Source organism: Pteropus alecto, unplaced genomic scaffold (assembly GCF_000325575.1).
Source record: "Pteropus alecto unplaced genomic scaffold, ASM32557v1 scaffold725, whole genome shotgun sequence".
NCBI lineage: Eukaryota > Metazoa > Chordata > Mammalia > Chiroptera > Pteropodidae > Pteropus > Pteropus alecto.
Window position 1 is genome coordinate 204597 of NW_006436637.1, and position 16861 is coordinate 221457.

A 16861-nucleotide genomic window follows, 5' to 3' on the forward strand; every position below is an offset into this window, starting at 1 on the left:
TAGTTTAAATATTTGATTCCATTCCTTTCTGGCTTGTAAGGTTTGTGCTGAGAAGTCCAATGATAATCTAATGGGTTTATCTTTATATGTTACCATTTTCTTCTCCCTGGTTGTCTTGAGAATTCTATCTTTGTCATTGATTTTTGATAACTTTAATACAATTTATCTTGGTGAAAGCTTTTTTGGGTTGAGATAATTGGGTGTTCTGTTGACTTCTTGAATTCTAAGCTCCAGCTCATTCCTTAGATTTGGGAAATTCTCGTCCACTATTTGTCTGAAAATGCTTTCTAGTCCCTGCTCCTTTCCCTTGCCTTCGATAATGCCTATTATTCTCTCTTTATGGTATCAGTTAGTTCTTGTATATCTCTTTCATTATTTTTCATTCTTCAGTTTCTTTCTTCTTCCTTCTGATTGATTTCTAGATTTCTGTCTTCGATATCAGTTATCATTTCCTCCATTTGGTCAACTCTATTTCCCAAGTTTGCTATTTCATTTTTCAACTCTTGCAGTGTGTTCTTCATCTCCAGAAGTTCTATTTGGTTCTTTTTGAGGGTTTCAATCTCCTTTCTCTGCTCATCTAGTTGTCTTTTCAATTCCTGAAATTTTTGATATGCTTTGTTTTCAATCTCATTGAGTTTTTTCAGAAGTACCATTCTAAATTCTCTGTCATTTAAGTTACATATTTCTATGTCTGTAAGCTTATTTTTTGGAGATTTTTCTCTTTCTTTCTGAGCTGCCTTGTCACCTTGGTTGTTCATGGTGTTTAATGGACTATTTCTCCACTTGGGCATTAATGGAAGTGGATTATGCTGTTTTCTAGAAAAAAGGTTTATTATATAAAGATCTGACTGTAGTCTGTTGCAAAGAAGGTGCTTTTCTTTTGGTTTCCAGTAGGTGGCATCTAAGCCTCTTGGATCCCTTAAAGTACCTGTGGTAGCTCTTATGAGCAGATCCCACGCTCAGACGTGCTGGTGTGCAGTTTGGGAATTTTTTGTTGAGTTTTAGCTTATTGTTGTTTCAAGGGGGGAGATCTGAGGACATCTCTCACTCCGAAATGTTTTCCGTTGAAATGCGGCTCATAGCACTGATTGCCCCCTGAGAATTGAAATGTAGCTTACAGGACTGGCCGCTTTTGCTGTGATTGGAAAGGCCACTCACAATGATGGCCACCCAGCTGTGAACACTTGGTCCTGAATAACTCAGAGGTGAGCTTAGCAGCAAACCAATAACAGTGCCCTGGGCAGCCTGCAGGTTGGGTGGGGCGGGGTCTCAGAGAGACAGTGACAGTCAGATCAATACAGCCTTGGTCTTTGGTAACTGTTGTTGAGTTCCCACATAAGGCCCAGGTCACAGCAAGACCAGCTGCTGTCTGAGACTGGCGCACAGGCCCTCGATATCTGCCTAAGTTCGTGATGGCAGCAATAATCTGCCTGACCTTATCTCTGAAATGGGGCTCACAGCGCTAGTCACTGTTGCTGGGCTTAGAAATGCTGCTCACAACAATGGCTGACTCACTGTGAATACTTCACTCTGAATCACTCAGCTCAGGGCTTGGCAACCAACCATAAACAACTGTCGTCCACCCCCCCTCCCCCACCCCGCAGTCTGCAGGTTAGGTGGGGAGGGCTGATCCCCTCAGACCAGCATCTCCTAATGGCTCTGTGGGAGGGGTGTGCACAATAAAGCTGGTGTGTCTGTAGGGGGGCCGGACTAAAACACAATGGTAGCTGCCTTTCCAGCCCTCTTTCTGACTCCAAGTAATGGAGACTTTTTCAGAATGAATCCTGTGCAAGCCTCAGACCCAACGCTGATGTCCCGGGCGAGTGTCTGCAGGTCAGAAAACCTTTGCACAGATCTTTCAAAGTGACATCTAGGGGCTCAGTCGCCTTCTATCTCATGCAGATGGCCAGAATCCCTCTAGTTTCTACAGTCAGAGTTATTGGAATCTCCTCTTCCCTGGGCTGGGGAGCCCCCAGATGAGACCAGGACCCCCCTCTCCTTCAGGAGAAACTCTGCAGCCTCATTCTCCCTCCTGGTGATTCTCCACCACCCATGGGTGAGAGTCCAGCCGATTTGGGACTTTGCCCCTCCTACTGGCTTCGATGTGGCTCCTTTATATTATCAGATGTAGATGTTACGATCAGCTGGACTTCAGGTGATTCACCATGTTGATTATTTTATAATTTGGTTGTAATTTCAATGTGGTCCTGGGAGGAGATGAACCCTGCTTTTATCTAGTCTGTCATCTTCCCCCTGTTAGTTTTTCTTTTCTTTTAATGGATTTTATCTGGTGTTGGTATTAGGGTAATGCTGGCCTCATAGAATGAGTTAGGAAATGTTCTCTGTGTTTCTGTTTCCTAGAAGATATTGCGAAGAATTGATATCATTTCTTCTTTAAATATTTGATAGAATTCATTGGTGAAAACATCTAGTACTTTCTTTTAAAAACCTGGTACTTTCTTTTTTGAAAGGCTTTTAATTATTGATCCAATTTCTCTAATAGCTATAGGCTTATTCATATTGTCTATTTCTCCTTGCATGAGTTTTAGTAGATTGTGTCTCGCAGGGAATTGTTCATTTCACCTTAAGTTACCAAATTTGTAGATAAAGAGTTATCCATAATATTCTTGTATTATTATTTCAATGGCCATGAAATCAAATCAGTTTTCCATGGGTTGTCCCACTTTCATTTCTAATATTAGAATTTTGTAGTCTTCTGTATTTTTTTCTTGGTTAGCCTGGCTAGAGTTTTATCCATTTTGTTGATGTTTCAAAGAACTAGATTTTGGTGTCATTGATTTTTTCTATTGATTTCTGTTGTTAATTTCATTTGACTTCTGCTCTAATTTTTATTATTTATTTTATTATTCGTGGTTTAAAATTATATTGCCTTCTTTCTCGTTTCCTAAGGTAGAAGCTTAGATTATTGATTTTAGATCTTCCTTCTGTTCATATAAATATATTCAGTGTTATGAATTTCCTTCTGAGCACTGCTTTCACTGCATTCCACAAATTTTGATAGGTTCTATTTTCATTTTCATTTAGTTGAAAATATTTAAAAATTTTTCCAAACATTTATTTGACTCATGTGTTATTTAGGAATATATATATTCCTAAATTCCTAAATATAGGAGATTTCTTAATCTCCAAATATTTTTAAATTTTCCAGCTATTTTTTTTTTGTTAGTTTAATACCATTGTAGTCTGAGAGTGGATGTTGTATGTTTTCTATTTCTTTAAATGTGTTCAGGTGTGTTTATGACCCAGAATGTGATCTAGCTTAGTGAATGTTCAGGGTGAACTTGAGAAGAATGTATATTTTGCTGTTATTGAATGAAGTATTTTATAAATGGCCATTTAATTCAATTGACTGGTAGTGCTGTTGAGTTCAATCATTGGTTTTTTTGCCTGCTGGATCTGTCAATAGTAGATTAATCTTTCTCTTCTTGTAGTTTTATCAGTTTTTGCCTCCTATATTTTGATGCTTTGTTGTTAGGCATATACATGTTAGATGTTGTTATGTCTTCTTTGAGAATTGGCTGTTATGTAATTCCCCTCTTTAATCCTCATAATTTTCCTCACCCTGTCTAACATTTATAGAGCTACTCCAGCTTTCATTTGATTAGTATTAGATGGTATATCTTTTTCTACCTCTCTACTTTTAATCTAGCTGTGTCTTTATATTAAAGTGGGTTTCTTATAGACAACATATGGTTGAGAGCTTCAAGTTTATAAGAGAGAAAATCATCAGAGCCAAGCGATCATTTCAATATGAGGATAATAGGATGACACAATTTCTTCAACAATGCTAGTTTCATTCATAAAGAATGCAGGGGAAAGCAGGTTTGGGGATGAGTTGCTGTGGTCATGTTGAGTTTGATGTACCTATAACACATCTGTTGGAGATATCCAGAGGAATAGGGCCTTGGTGGGTCAGGAGCTCAGAATAAAGACGAGGGTTGATTTGGAACTCAGCAGTGCTTTGACTCTGACTTTGGGAGCAGGTGGGAATGTACAACGGGAATGTGTAGGCTAAAAGAGAATAGAATAAGGGCCACCAGATCAGTGAGAATACCTTGGTTTAAATGACAAAATCCAAATGGCTTAGCTCGAGTAATCAAAATGAAAAAGATGGAGATAAGATTTTTATCTTTGTCTCCCTCCCTCCCTTCTTGCCCATTTTATCTTCTCAAACCAGCTATTTTCAGAAAACTAGGACCAAAACCCCTGGTCATTTTGGAATCACATTTTATAATTTTAAGACTAGAGAAGAAAACCAACCCCCAGCTCCAATTCAGAACATCCCAGGAATAGCCTGTAATTGGCCCTTGCTTGGGTCTTATGCCCTCTGGGGTACCATGATTCACGGTTCCCATCAGAAACACGATGTAGAGAAGGGAAGGAAAATTTCCCCAAAGGGAAACAGAGGAAGGCACACCAGACAGAGAAAAATCAGTTAACATCTCCCTCAGACACCAAGAGGTCAAGGTGAGGGAAAAGGCCCTAGGAGGAAATTGAAGTTACCCCAAGAGGCAAAGAGAAGACAGGGAGGTGAAGCTCTGCAGAAGCCAAGGGAGTGCATGTAGGAAAAGGAGCATGGCTGAGAATCTCAGAATTGAGAGAGAAAGAAAGATTGAAAATGTAGGTCTTGGACAACATTGGCCCTGGAGGAGTCAGTTCAGTGTTTGTGGGTATGAAAGGTGAAACTGGAAGCAGTGTGATGGGGCAACTTCATCAAACGGCTCAGCTGTGAAGCAAAGCAAGAGGAGAGGAGTAGCTGGAAGGTGTCATGAGGCCAAGAAAATTCACTTCAAGACAGACAAGACCTGAGTTTATCTCTATGAAGAGAGGAAAAGCCAGAAGAGTAAGAATGGGTGAAGATGAGAGAGGGATGAGTAATTGTATTAGTTGTCTATTGCTGCAAAACAAATTACTCCAAAATTTTGCAGTTTAAATGACAAACATTTCTCACAGTTTCTGAGGGTTATAAATCCAAGAGTAGCTTAGTTAGGCACTTCTGGGCCAGGGACTCTCATGAGGTTGGTATTAGTTTGCTAGGCCTGCCATAACAAAATGCCACAGACTAGGCAGCTTAAACAGAAATTTATGTTCTCACAGTGCTGGAGCTGGAAGTCCTAGACCAAGGTGTTGGCAGGGTTGTTTTTCTCTGAGGCCTCTTTTCTTGCCTTTCAGACAGCAACCCTCTTGCTGCTTTGTCCTCATATGGTCATTCCTCTATGCACGTACACCTCTGGTATCTCTTCCTTTTCTTACAAGGACACCAGGCAGGTTGGATTAGGGCCCACCCTAACAACCTCATTTTAGCTTCATTGCCTCTTTAAAGGCCTTATCTCCAAACACAGTCCCATTCTGAGGTAGTGGAAGGTTAGGACTTTAACGTATGAATTTGGGGGGATAAAATTCAGCCTATAAGATTGTAGTCAGGATGTTGGCTGGAGCTGTGGTCATCTGAAGCCTTGACCAGGGCTGGAAGATCTGCTTCCAAGGTCACTAGCTGTTGACTGGAGACCTCGGTTCCTTACCACATGGGCCCCTGCTAAGGCTGCTTAAGTGTCATCATGACAAGGCACCAAGGTTCCCCAAGCCAAGTGATCTTAGAGAGAGCAGGGAGGAAGCCATGAAGCCTTTTATACACTAGTCTTAGAAGCTATACTTCATCACTTCCAACTTATTATATTTATTAGAAGCAAATCACTAAGTCCACACTCAACACGGGAAAACAAGTCTCCATCTTTTGAAGGGAGGAGTGTCAAAAGATCTGTGGATTTATTTTAACCACTGTATTAATTAATATATCAAGGCCCTGATGAAGAAGGCTAGAGAAGGCAGGGCTGGAAGGATGAGTGTAGGCTGTCAGAGGGGTCCCTTCTCCTGGGCATTCCCTTAAGTGTTCACAGGGAGGGGAAGGCCAGGAGTGGATAAAGCTGGAAGCTGAGTGTGGTTTTCTTTTATCTAGGTGTTCTGTAGAGTGAGTGGGGAGGTGGGGGAGGGAACTCTGAATTGAAACAGAGTTTTTTGCTTTTCATTTTTTTGTTTTGTTTTGTTTTTTCAGGAAGACCTTATCAGGACTCACAGAAGGGTCCCTTAAAGGTTATTCTGAAAGTCTCAAGGGACATGCAGGCCATGAAACCGCCATTGCCTCTGCCTTGGTGGGAGTGTGGCCCATCCTTGATCATGTTACGCTCAGGGCTGGAATGTTGCAAGGTGAAAGCAAGAGTCAACAGTGTTTACAAGAGAGTGGTGGACCAGAGGGCTCCATGTGGTGTGCAGCTTATTGTACTTTACTTTTGAATTCTATTTAAGAGTATTTATAAATCCATTTTGTTCTAAAAAAATATTTAAGGCAGTTTCTAGATTGATTGGAATAGAAATGAAGCTAGGATGCAAGTTGATAGATAGGGGAGAAACGGAGCGACCAAAGGGTCATGATGAAATGAGAAACAATTGCTCACGGGGCCTCCATGGTGCTGGCTGGAGAGTGGCAGCTGGAGGAGATGGCTTCTGATGTGAAGAAGTTCTGGGACATGGGAAGATGAGGGCCAGTCATGGGGGAGTGGAGGTCACCAAAATCTGGGATCGCAGGAGTGGGAGTTCAGGACTCATGGGAGGTCACCCCCAGAAGAGAACAAGACTGGCAGGAGGCACCTGTGAGGCAGATCCTGGTGTCTGGAAAGAGATAAAATGTTTTACATAAAGTTCAGATGCCATGGGTGACAGAGGATGACAGAGTCGGAAACTGTGGGTAAGTCACAAGTTTCTACCTGGTGTGGAAAAGTGAGACACAAGAGCAACAATGGGGATCCTGAGGCAGAGCAATGCTCCTCTGCGTCCTTCCTAGCCTCCACCTCCCTGGGTTATGTGCAGTGGGAAGACTGAGCCAGCCTCCCCTTTAAAAGAGGTGCTTGAGAGTCAGGATTCACATAAGGGCTTCTATGCACTTTCATCTAGACTCTTAAACTTTCCCAAAGCAGAGGAAGTAGGACAAAGAACATGGATTTCAGATGTCGGCAGAAGAATCCTCTTTTTTCATTACCAGTTGAATAGCTTTTGCAGAGTCTCAACATTTCTCACTCTCCATTGTCTCCCCTGTAAATTGGGACAGCAGCATTCCTTCTCAGAGCAGTGTTGTTACCTGGGAGGTCTTCCCCCAAGACAGCTGTTAATTGGTGGTTTGTCCAGTTCCCACCCACCTGGAAAATGAAGACAAGCAGATTCCAAAGTCTTACCTGGTTGGGTCCACGATGGCTGTGGGTGTTCAGGTGGTAGTGGACAGTCACCTGGGCCCTTTCTCTAGGATAGAGGAGAGGGAATCTGGGGAACCCGGGCGGCAGCTTCCTCATGATAATCCCTTAGGGACGAAGGAGTGCTTCTTGGGAAAGGCCTGAGGGCACAAACAAACATTTCAAGAGCTCTCTGGTGTCTAACCTCACAGCAGCCCTGCAAAACCCCAGCATTCTCATTTCAGGAAGGAGTGTGCTAAGTCACCGGCAGGACCTGCTTCAGCTCCCACAGCTGGTGGGTGGCAGAGCTGCACTCTCCCATCATGCCCATCTCTGGCCTCTATGGACACACCCTCACGGGGTCATCGCTGAGAGTGGGAGGAAAGGCTGCAGCACCCCCAGAACAGCTTTCCTAGATTCTCAGGCTCTGCCATAGGTTCCTTCTTTCCATCTGCCCCAAGAGACAGTGGACAGGACCCAGAAAAGAGATACCATGCTCCTTTGGGGATAGGGAGAAAAATGTAATATCAGACCTTAAAAAGGAATCTACAGTCTGATTATTGCCTTGAAGGTGCTCGACAAATGCTATGAGTTTTAGATTGTCATTAAACAGATAAATACTTGTGCACTAAATAAAAATTGGAATAAGAAAATTCTTCATCCAGCAGAACAGAGTAGCAAAAAGACTGTCACATTCAGTTTCCGCCTACACCCCCATTCCCTATGTTGAGCCCAGTGCCAACTGCAAAATAAACATTCAATAAAGATGAGATAGAATGAAGGAAACTGAGAAAGTGATGCAGAACAGGGCAAATTTCCCTGAGTGGGGGCAGAGCTCAAGCCTTGCACTGAAAAAGAGTGTTCTTGGCTGAGCGCAAGAAAGAATTCGAATGCATGCAGGGGTCAGAGTCAAAAATAAAGTTTATGAGAGAAGGGCCAACTTTCCATAGACAGAAGAAGCAAAGACAAGAAAAAAGCCAAGACAAGAAAAAAGCTCCAAGTGTTCGGAAAATTCAGTTTGTATATCATTCTTAGTTTCTATGAATTACAGTTTAAAGACTTTGTTTACCCATTTTCCTTTGATGGTATGTGCAGAACAGTGAGAAAGGATAGAATATGTAGTGTGGAAAGGTAAGAATAGGTAGCGTGAAAAGGCCTGCTGGCAATTCCCAGCCTTTGATCCATAGGTTCATATGGTTTTAGCCATAGGAAATGAATGATTATATTTTGTGTAGGGTGGGATTTAAAGACTGTTTTTCTGTTTTGCCTTCATGGTATGTGCAAATGGTTTGTTAATGATTTCAGCAGAAATCTTCCTTTGTTCTACAGGTTTCCTCCTGGTCTGGCTGTAGGGGGCTGATCAGCATCTTGCAGTCTCTGAATGTAGCTTAATTTAACATTTAAAATGTTCTTTTGCCTCCTCCCTACATTAAAAGCATCTTTGTATACTTGGATGAGACAGGGTTATTAATTTATTCAAGAGTCATTTCTTGAGCCAGGATCCTGGTCAGGGACTCTAGGACATGCTGATGAACATACCTCACTATCTAGGGCCTCTGAGTCAGGGCATGATGACTGACATTCTGCTTTCTCTCTGCTCACAGGCTGCGAGGAGCTGCTGTCTCAGGATGTCGGTCTTCAAGCTGGTGAGAACTGCATCTATTATATCTAGGAGTGGTTTGTGGCAGTTACCAAAGGCTGAGTCAAATCACTCCCAAGGAAAGAAGACAGGCAATGAGACCCTACAAGGAAAAACCAGAGATGATTGGAGTTTGAGGAACAAGACAGATTACATTATCTAAAGAAAATGAGTTTGGCTAGCCTCTGGGCCTCAGCAGGGGCCACATATGCTCAGTAATTCCTCACTTATATTCAGACTTAAAATGTCTTGACAAAGGCATTTCTCATTTGTTGTCTCATTGCGTCAATTGCAGGGAGCTCACCCAGAAAGAGTGGGAATAAACGATGGGCAAATCACCACTTTGGGTTCTGCATCGTCTTCCCTCAGCTCAACCAACATTTTTTGTGTGCCTGCTATGTCTCAGTGGTCAGGAGACAGCTCCATGTGGGAAGGGAGCAGAGGAGCTTTGCATTTACTATTGAGTTGATAAACACCAAGACACTGCCCTGCTCTGGAGTAGGGGAGGTGGGATAGGCCTCCAGGCAACCTGGGTGGTGAGTGCATGACCTAGAAGCTCAGGGGCTGAGGGGGTCCAGAGGAGAGCCCCCCAAACAGTCCAGGTGTCCATCCCTGCCCTCCAGAATTTTAGCCAAAATCCAGGGAAGCCAGATATTGCTGCAATGTCCTCTTTGCTGAAAAAGTTCTCCAAAAATTCTTCTCCCCAATGGAAAGCCACAAAATGGTCATCGTCTCCTGGCTGCTGGATCCACATTGCTGTGAGGGGGCAGCATCCCCTAGCATACGCCTCAGGGCTCCTGTGACTGAACCCTCAAAGTGTCTAACTCACAGAATGGGCAGCCAGGGTTGGTTTTTCTCAATTATAGAATACAGATGAGGTTGTTTCAGGTTAGAGAGAGAACACACACGGTCTACAGATTTGGGTTGCAAGGGCTTTTGGTAACTCAATCACAAACATTAGAATTTGGCATCACTTTGGGGCAGGAGGAGGTTTCAAGGCAAAGCTAGGCTTATTTCACACAGAAATGCATTGGCTCCAAGGTTCCCACCGGGAATATGACTAACTTCAGGCAGAGTTGGAGCATATCACTCACTCTCAACTGTAATTGTGTCCTGCTCTGTCTTCTAAGATTATAAGTTCCTTGAGAGGAGGGTAATGGTCTTATTCATTAGTGACTCCTGCAGAAGGCCCAAATGATTGCCGAATAGAGGGCAGAACCATGCTGAGATTATAACTAGTATATCCTCTATCTGTGTCTACTCTGCACTGGGCACTATTTGGGCCCCTTACCCATGTTACATGCCATCTTTACGACAGCCCTGTGAAGTTGCCCCTTTCAATAGATGAGGAAACTGAAGCTCAGAGAGGTTAAAGTGACTTGCCCAAGGCCATGTAGTTCATGGAATGCGGAGTAGGGTTAGAACCCAGGTCTATAGAAGCTTTCTATTTATCTGCTCAGACCGCTGTGACAAAATACCACAGATTGGATAGCTTAACAACAGAAAATCATTTCTTACAGTTCTAGAAACTGGAGCTCCAAGATCAGGGGGCCTGGTGTGTGGTGAGACCTCTGTCCTGGCTTACAGACAGCTGCCTTCTCATTATGTCCTCACATGGCCTTCCTTCTGTGCAATTCCTCTTCTAAAGCCACCAGTCCTACTGAATTAGGGCCCCACCCTTTTGACCTCATTTAATTTTAATTACCTCCTTAAAGGCCCTATGTCCAAATACAATTACATTAGGGGTTAAGATTTCAGCATATCAATTTTGGGATGACAATTCAGTATATAACAGGTTTTAAATTTTGCTCTAATCTCTTATTAAGAAAATTCACACATGATGAATAACTACCTCATGAAAAGAGTCTTTATTTTTTAAAAAAGCAATTAGCAGTGGACCTCCTCCCAACCCCACCAGGCTGGTAAACTTTTCTAATATAATTAAACTAGGATTGTATTGGAGAAATTTCATTTTCACACTTCAGAAATATGGGAAAGCTCTGCATCCACTTGCTGTGTAACCTTATCCAGACCTCTCCATTCTCTGGACTTCAGTTTTACCATCTGTCAAATAAATGTGGGGCTGTCTGGTTTTCAGTCTCTTTTTCTTTCCAAATGAGGACTCTGAATTTTTTCATACCCAAGTACGGAGGGACTGGGGACCCTTCAATGGGCAAGACTGCATGGAAATATTTTGAAATTCAAAGTGCCTCTCCATTAAATTGGCACAGTCCCCGGTTCATGAAGCCATGAGCATTTGTTAAGCTTGATGGTAAATCACTCATTCCTTATTCTCAATTAACCCATGACTTAACAAATGGGAAGGTGATCCAATGACCAGGCACTGGGGGAAAGCGTTCCTGGGAAAATAGGGGCCCTCGGCACCAGAGGTAAACATGCTATCTGTCCCTGTGGCAGGGCCAGGCTTCTGTGGATCTGCTGATGGACCTGTGCTAGGGCTTAGCCCAGAGGATGTTCCTCCACAATCTGTCTGCCAGCACAGAACTATCGCTAGGCCCATCTCTTCTGTATGAAGGAAAAGACATGGAGGGTGGGCACATGGTATTGGGGCACAGTACCACTTTTAGCAAGTGGGCCAAAAAAGCCTGTTCATCTTGGGAGATGGTGGCGTGAAGGCATCAGAGGATCAGGTCTCCCGGAAGTGGACTGTTCACTTCGGATCTTTGGGTTTCCTTGTAGTAATTTCTGTCTCAAGCTGTTGGACTACCACCTTCCCTTCTGCAAGAGCTCTTTCTGTAGCATGGGTAGCAGCTGGTTGTCAGCTATTTCTTATCACGAAGAGCAGTGAAGGCTCAGTAGATCTCTATGGTTTCTGTAAATCAGTCTCTATTTCTTGAATCTCAATATAGACTTTACTTCCTTTGTAGCTGATAGCCTCTGCTTTTACTTTTCTCCTTCATTCTTTTCTTCATTCAGCTGCTTCTGCCCAGTCATCTTTTTCTACCAATAGTGTTCATGAAGATGCTCTATTTTTTTGCTGGCTGGCTTCTCATTATTTCTCATTAGAGCTTTGGTCAAATGGAGTGAACAAAATTCATGTTCTGACTCTTTTATTTATTCTTCCAGCTCATGTCGGGCTGATACATCATCAGTCTATATTGGAATTGGTCTCTTTCTCTTCTTCATCTCTAGTTAATATCAATTTTGCTGTGAGATGCCCATCGTGTCTTTGACTTTTAATCTTCTTGCTTTGGTGATTTGCCAACTGTTTCAGCTGCATACTGCAATTATTCACACCGGAATTTCATCCTGTTGTAAGAAAGTTCTTCCTAGTCTCAGAGGTTCTGATGTAATTTAGTTCACTGAGCAGAGTATGTTGCTCATGCTGGTCTTCTGTATCCTAGCAATTGTTCCTTTGAATTCCTTTGTATTGCTCTTTTGAATTTTGCTTTTATCTTCATAAAGTTGTATAGGAACCCAGTTTAAAGAATCAGTCTCCCACTTCCTCTTCCCCAAAAGTCACAGTTAATCCTTCCCGTTGATTCTTTGATCTTTTCCTCTATGTCTCTAAAGAACATGCTACACTGCAACTTGAGTTTTTGGTTTCAGGCATGATCTATTATTGACTTCCCACTGTGTAAGAAAGGCCTTAGCTCCTCCCCCATAACCCCTAACCCCTGCACACATACATGTACTATCTGTCTCGCCATCCTTCTGAAATTGCTAAATCCTAGCTTTGATCTGATCTGTATAGAATTTACTTATTTTATCTAAGTAAATGCTACTCTTGTTGAACCATGCTCTATACTCTAAGTGCTGTGTTTTCCTTCGCTAGACTTTGTAATTATTCTTTCCCCCATCTGCTTAGTTTTCTATGTATTTATCATGATTTTCACCCCAACTTTCTCCCAGATATGTCTATCTCCTTTCAAAATGTTCTGATTCATTGAGAGTTTAGTCAATTTCATCCTCAGGAAAAAATCCCTCCCAGAGTTGCTGACCTGTGATAACTAGACTTGTATCTTATATTTCTGAGGCACACTTGTGATCTTGGAATTCCCTTCACAGCCATCTTGAACATTCTATTCTTTTTGCCTCTCCTTCACACTGAATCCCTATTCTGGACTCCAGGTATTTCTCTCTTTTGCTTTTATCTAGCACATCCTGTAATTGCTTCCTGAGGAAAGGGTTCATAGGAAGCAAATGTTTGTAACAATTTGCATGTCTGAAAACACATCCATTTGCATTTGAGGTTAATTGGGCATAAGATTCCATTCTAGATATAATTTTCCCTGAGAATTTTGAAGACATTTATTCCACTTTGTCTTCTGGCCTCCAGCACTGCTGTTGAGAAATCTGACACCATTCTAATCCTTGAGCTTCGTATAAAACTTATTTTTTCTTTTTGAAAGCTTTTATGCTCTTTCTTTGTCCCAAGGATCTATTTTTTACACTTTATACTGTTGATTGAAGTTTGTCCCCTACTTGTTTTTTCCACAAGCCTTTGGGAATAATACTGAATCTTCACAAATGTTTGTTAGCTTTATACCGGAATGATAATTTGGGTAAAAAAATTATTGGATTTCTTTTCTCTTTTTTCATTGTGGTAAAAAACACATAATATCAAATTTGCCATCTTAACCATTTTTAGGCATATAGTTCAGTAGTGTTATGTATATTCACATTATTGTACAACAGATCTGAGAACTTCATCTTGTGAAACTGAACCTATAACCATTGAACACTATTGTCCCCCCTCCTCCTTCAGTCCTATCTACTTTCTGTTTCTATAATTTTAACTACTTTAGATGCTTCATATGAGTGGAATCAAACAGTATTTGTCCTTTTGTGACTTGCTTAGCATAACGTCCTTGAGATACATCCACACTGTAGCATGTGACAGGATTTCTTTCTTTTTTAAGGTCGAATGATATTCCATTACATGTATACATGTAGTATACTAAATGTATACTACATTTAGTTTATCTGTTCATCTGTCAATAGCTATTTGGGTTACTCTCACTTCTTGGCTGTTGCAAATAATTCTGCAATGAATATTAGTATACAAATATCTTTTTGAGATCCTGCTTTGAATTCCTTTGGATATATACCCAGAAGGGGGACTGCCGTATCATATGGTAATTCTATTTTTAATTACTTAAGGAACGTCCATAGTGTGTTTTCGTGGCTGCACCATTTTACATTTCCACCAACAGCTCAGAAGTTTCCAGTTTCTCCATGTCCTCACCAGCACTTGTTGTTTTATGTCCTTTTGACAGTGGTCATTCTAATGGGTGGATTGCTCTTTTCTTGAGAACTTCGTAGCAGTTGTTTGGCCCTCATACAAGATTTGAATTTGTCCTGAATGTTCTCCTTATAAATGAACTGATATCTTTGTTTGCCTACCCCCCAAAAAATTATTTCTTTTTTTTTGAAGTCCAATAACCTTTATTAGTATATGTCCTAGAGTTGATTTTTCTTTGTAATTAGTTCCTGATATCTGTTGTGTTTTTAATCTGTAGATTCAAGGCTTCCTTCATTTCTGAAAAGTTGCCATAAATTATATCTTTAAATAATCTTTCTATTTTTTTTCTAATTTTCTTCTCCAATTATTTGTCTTCCATATCTATCCTTTTCTCCCTAATCCTAATTTCTTTTAATTTCAATGTCATTTTGCTCACCTTTTCCCTTCCTATTGTTAACCTAAAAATAAAAGGCCAAAGCGAGAGACAACAAGCATTTTTTGAGAAGTACTGATTTCAGGCAGAAGCCCAAGTAGTGTTCCCATTAGGAGACCAAGGCAAGAAGTATTTATGAGAAGGGGAAGGGGAACAAATACATTAACAGGAAGACATTTCTGTTGTTTCAGATAAGCTAAATAGTGATGATAATTCTAAAAAATGTTTTTAATTTTCAGCTTGGTAGTCATAATAATTTTCTTGTTGTCTTTGCAAACAGTTTTTTGAGACACAAAGTTGCTTTAGGTCCAGTTCAAAGATTATTTTGTTCTGTTTTTAAGATTCCAAAGGTTTAGGAGAAAGATGTCCAAGGCAGTCCCTCTGAGATGGCAGCTCCGGCTTCATTTTAAAGTGGCTCTGTTTATATTACTATTGTTTTACATTGTCTTCTATGATGTTTACCATGAGTTTAGCAGCATTATTCTATTCCCCTGTTGTTTCCAATTTTGCTTTTATTTCTGACCCATGTTTATTTCTTTTCCTCCATTTCTTTCTTGAGTTCTGTCATTTTGTGGCTTATTCTTTCAGTTGTCTTACCATCTAATTTCTGAGCCTTTTTTGACTCTGATCTGCACTTCAGTAAGTTTTTAGAAATCTTAATGAAATACTTTGTCACAAGTTACCACTGCTCTGTGGCAGTTCTGTTTGTTTGTTTTTCCTGGGATTATTTGCCTGCTCCATTTCTCCTTTTGAATTTCAGTATCTTTGTGTGTAGATCTGTGATGGTCCCTTTTGGATTGCTCCTCTTTGAATGGGATGAGCTTTTATGGATCAGAAGGCATGTTATGTGGGTCAACGCCATGTTGCAGGATAGCAGAAACCTAGTGAGATTTTTATCTTCACTTTTGCTCAGCCAATGGTTTGGGGTATGATAGGGTTATTCATACGGCATAGACTCTTTTCCCACCTCACAGAGAGATTGCTTCCTGCAAATATGGCTTGTCTGTTTCTTAGAACCAAACTAGGCCAAGGATACTCCCTCTGCCATTTCCCAGTACTATCCTGGCAAGAGTGACCAAGAGGGGTGGGGAGGAAGGGAAAAAGAAGAAGAATGAAAGGTAGTGGAGGAGGAGGGGGAGGAGGAAGAGGAAGAAGGGGGAAGGAGGAAGAAGAGGGAGGCGAGGAGGGGGAGGGGAGGGGAAGGGGGGAAAAGAAAGAGAAGGAGGAGGAGGGGAAAAGGAAGGAGAGGAAGAGTAGGGGGAGGAGGAAGAGGAAGAAGGGGGAAGGAGGAAGAAGAGGGAGGCGAGGAGGGGGAGGGGAGGGGAAGGGGGGAAAAGAAAGAGAAGGAGGAGGAGGGGAAAAGGAAGGAGAGGAAGAGTAGTGGGAGGAGGAAGAGGAGGAGGGTGCAGGGAGAAAGCTCCCAGCTTCCTTGAGAGCTCTTAGTTCAAAGGAACAGCCCCCAGGAGAAGTAAGTCTGGAGCAGAAAGGGAAAGGTGGAACAGGGGTCTGACTACTGTCTTCTCTTTGCCCTGTAGGGTGACCATGTGTGGCTGAACCCCTACTCTGCCAACAAAACCAGTGTTGCCATTGGGGGCATCATCAAAGAAATGAAGCCTGGCAAGATCTTGGTTGAAGATGATGAGGGCAAGGTCAGTGTGGCTGGACTTTCGGGGAGGCTGGGCCCCCTCAGGGCTCCCATCCTCCACAGGACTCTGAGCCCCACCCCTTCTCTGGTGTGCTCCCCAACACTAGGAGTTCTAGAGCCCAAGTGGGGGGCCTGCATTGCAGGACAGACTACAGGGGGTTCCTGTCATGGTAAACATTGTGTGTCTGTCTTGGGAACTGTTTCTATAGTGAAAAAGCAAGCAATGAGTTGGCAGATGGAAAACTCAGACAATGGGGGAGCACTAAAGTGGGACAGGAGTTGTGGTAGATGGGGGCGGGGAGAGAGGAGGGCAGAAAACTGGCTTGCAAAGTAAAGGAAGGTGAGCTGGAAAGGTAAGAAGGTGGGAAGGAAAGGTGTGTGAAAAAGGTGCATGGAGGGGAGGGCCTGGAATATGAGGAGGAAGGGGATGAGGTTCAGCTCATGCTGACCAAAACAGCCCAGGTAAGAAAGAGGTAGGAAGCTCTGGGTGGCCTGTAGGGGGCCCAGCTCAGAGGGATAAGGAAAGGCATGCAGGGTGAAGGTCCCAGATGGTTACTTAACAACTCATATCTCCCTCTGCTGAGCTTAGTGCTGCAGAGTCAGGCATGTGGAGGCTTGGGCTCCAAGGAGAAGATTCTAGACTGCGGTCTGTGAGATCTACATTATGGAAGCCATTTTACAGTTAAAAAAAAAATAT

The 16861-nt window shown here is 42.2% G+C and overlaps 1 protein-coding gene across 1 annotated transcript in view; it reads left to right on the forward strand.

Moving 5' to 3' along the window:
* The first annotated feature begins 8869 nt into the window (after positions 1-8869).
* MYO7B (myosin VIIB) overlaps positions 8870-16861 on the forward strand; it is an 82875-nt gene continuing 74883 nt past the window's right edge. The window contains exons 1-2 of the mRNA XM_006913450.1: positions 8870-8887; positions 16055-16168. Coding sequence (XP_006913512.1) covers positions 8870-8887; positions 16055-16168 — 132 coding nt within the window. The remainder of the gene's footprint in view (positions 8888-16054; positions 16169-16861) is intronic.